Here is a 2,768-nt window from a genome sequence, read left to right as displayed (position 1 = left end):
CAGGGGCCACATTTTAAGAATAAGGGGTAGGCCATTTAGAACGGAGAGGAAAAACCTTTTCAGTCAGAGAGTTGTAAATTTGTGGCTCAGAAGGCAGTGGAGGCCAATTTTCTGGATGCTTTCAAGAGAGAGCTAGATAGAGCTCTTAAAGAAAGCGGAGTCAGGGGGTATGGGGAGAAGGCATACCCCAGGGGTATGGGGTACTGATTGTGAATGATCAGCCATGATCACATTGAATGGCGGTGCTGGCTCGAAGGGCCGAATGGCCTACTCCTGCACCTATTGTCTATTGTCTATTATAGCTCTGCACCCAACTGTGCTATGAGACGACCAATATTATTCTACTATCTCTTAAATACCTTTCATTAAAATGCACTGCTTTTAAACTGTAAAAAACCTGTAAAACGCAATCTCATCGGAATTTAATTTTTATGGATAGCAAGTTTGAATCCCCGGACATATTTTTATACTAAAGAAAACAGAACATTTATACAGTTTTATTTCGGTGGACGTCATAAACATATTCAATAGATTCACAGAAAGGACAAAATATAAATGGCCTGTGGAGAGAGAGTAACTCTACTAGTAACCTTATTATGCTGCTGCAAGTAAGAGCCTATTTAAGCAGTATGTGGAATTTGAAAGAAGAAGAGCTGATACGAAATAGAATAACACTTAAATGCTTGTTGTGAAATTTGTTTTAGGATAGGCATAGATAAAGAAAATACTGATGATCATACAGTAAAAGATGATAGGTTGTCAATATCAAAGCCAGATGTGCGCCTTGACACAGATGTTTCACTGGAAGGCCTTGCAGAAACGTGGCGAAATGTAATGTACCTTTTGCTTAAACACCAGATATCTTGGAGAATCTTTAAAAAATAAAATCTGAATTTAACGCCGATAAATGCGTAGAGGACGGGATTCAGGCAACAATGGAAAAAGGCAATGGATTGTGTCACCCTGCGCACAATGGCCTTCAACTTGAATACCTCACAGTTCTCTATCCAAAATAAATCATAAACTACAAATACATTGTATGGCACATGACAAACTACAAAAGTTACCACCACAGCTATTACAACCCGAAAAGCCTTGTGCCTCTGGGAATTTCGAGCTTGGAGAAGCGTTTTAATTATCAGAGAGTAACAGAAGACCATGATCAACAGAGGTGCAAAGAAGCCGAGTGTTAGTTGTATTGTTGGAGAAACTGCTTTCCCTATAATTGAAAAGTTTTGTGGGTATCGAATATCGCACACCTTTTCGCCTGTAGTCCCAAACTTGTAACTTGTGCTAAAAGTGAATGTTGGTATTGATACAACAATTCCAGCGATCCAGATGGCTATGCAAATAATTTTGCTGTAAACCAGTGCCTTTCCCCTGTAATTAAAAGACTTTGTTGCATGAACTATAGCAACATATCGATCAATGCTAATGACAGTTAGCAATAACATGCCACTGTTGAAGTTGATACTGTATATGCTCATTAAAATTTTACACCCATATTCTCCAAAAATCCAACCTCCAGGGATGTCCACAGCCCTGAATGGCAGGGTAACCACAAACATGATATCAGCAATGGCCAAATTCATTAGATACATATCAGTCATAGTCCTAACTCTCTTGTAAAACATGTAGGTTAGCACTACCAAACCATTGCCGATGATGGCAATGACAGTGATGATTGCATAAAAAACTGGAATGAACAATAATGAAAGTCTCTTATCGTCACTTGTGCTACACAAGAATTCCACATCTTCATAATCAAAAGTAGTAGTGTACACATTTAACAAAAAGTTCTCATATCCTGCAGTGGAATTATCCATTTTTTTGGGTCGTTGTGTCTGCAAGACATAAACATAATGAATGATTGTTGAAGTACAGAACAATAAGATTGTTTATAAGACCATAATTGTTAGACAAAAAAAACATGCCAACCTTTCAATAGTTCAACACCAGATACTTCCCATCTGTTACCAACTTTTTATTTTCTTTATTGTCCCTTGTGTTGGGCGCCTTAAACTTCTACAAGTACAACACAGAATGCTGGAGTAACTCAGCGGGTCAAGTGACATCTCCGGAGAACATGGATAAGCGATGTTTTGGGTAAGGACCTTTCTTAACTTCCCCAATATTGACTGGGTCTTATTGTCAAAAGCTTAGACGGGGCAGAATCTGTTAGATGTAGACAAGAGGGTTTCCTGAAACAGTATGATCTACTCGAGGGGACCATACTGGACTTTGCATCGGGAAACTAGCATGGCCAGGTGATTGGCATTTCAGTGGAAGAGCATTTTGAGAACAAATAAAAACAGGAGATTAGTTTAACTTTGCATCATGTTCAACCCAGCCATTGTTGGCTGAAAGGCCTGTCCCTGTGTTGTCAATTACGAACCGTAGCTAACTAACTTTCAACACATCTGAACGTTCTGGTCATGGATATAAGATAGGCGATGTTCAGCTGGGGGTCTTATCATTCTTGTGCCTTACTAAATTGGGGCCAAACCAGCAAATACCAGCCCAAAGGGTGACATCAGAGCTCAGGGAATTCAAATGGGATCCAACAGAAGGTAACAGTCTATACAATTACATTAAAATAGAGTGCAGTCTATAAGAGTCATATGGCACAGAAACAGGCCTTCAGCCCAATTCATCCAAGTCAACCAGGATGCCACAACTAAGCTGGTCCCATTTTCCCGCATTCTACCCGTTTAATTCATTGCTGTTATAGTGCCTACCTCAAGTACCTCCTCTGGCAGTTTGTTCCA

At 39.7% G+C, this 2,768-nt stretch overlaps 1 protein-coding gene across 1 annotated transcript; it reads right to left on the bottom strand.

The window, feature by feature from the left end:
- Positions 1-734: 734 nt before the first annotated feature.
- On the bottom strand, positions 735-1,826 carry ccr6a (chemokine (C-C motif) receptor 6a). The gene has a single exon (XM_078405864.1). The coding sequence runs from the start codon at positions 1,824-1,826 to the stop codon at positions 735-737; it is 1,092 nt and encodes a 363-aa protein (XP_078261990.1).
- Positions 1,827-2,768: the final 942 nt, after the last annotated feature.

Source organism: Rhinoraja longicauda, chromosome 9 (assembly GCF_053455715.1).
Source record: "Rhinoraja longicauda isolate Sanriku21f chromosome 9, sRhiLon1.1, whole genome shotgun sequence".
Taxonomy (NCBI): Eukaryota; Metazoa; Chordata; class Chondrichthyes; order Rajiformes; family Arhynchobatidae; genus Rhinoraja; species Rhinoraja longicauda.
The sequence above is the reverse complement of the archived record's forward strand: the minus strand, read 5'-3'. Positions and strand labels throughout refer to the sequence as shown.

Bases quoted from the DNA above. Each gene is read 5' to 3' on its own strand.
- ccr6a (XM_078405864.1), bottom strand. From the start codon at position 1,826: ATGGATAATTCCACTGCAGGATATGAGAACTTTTTGTTAAATGTGTAC.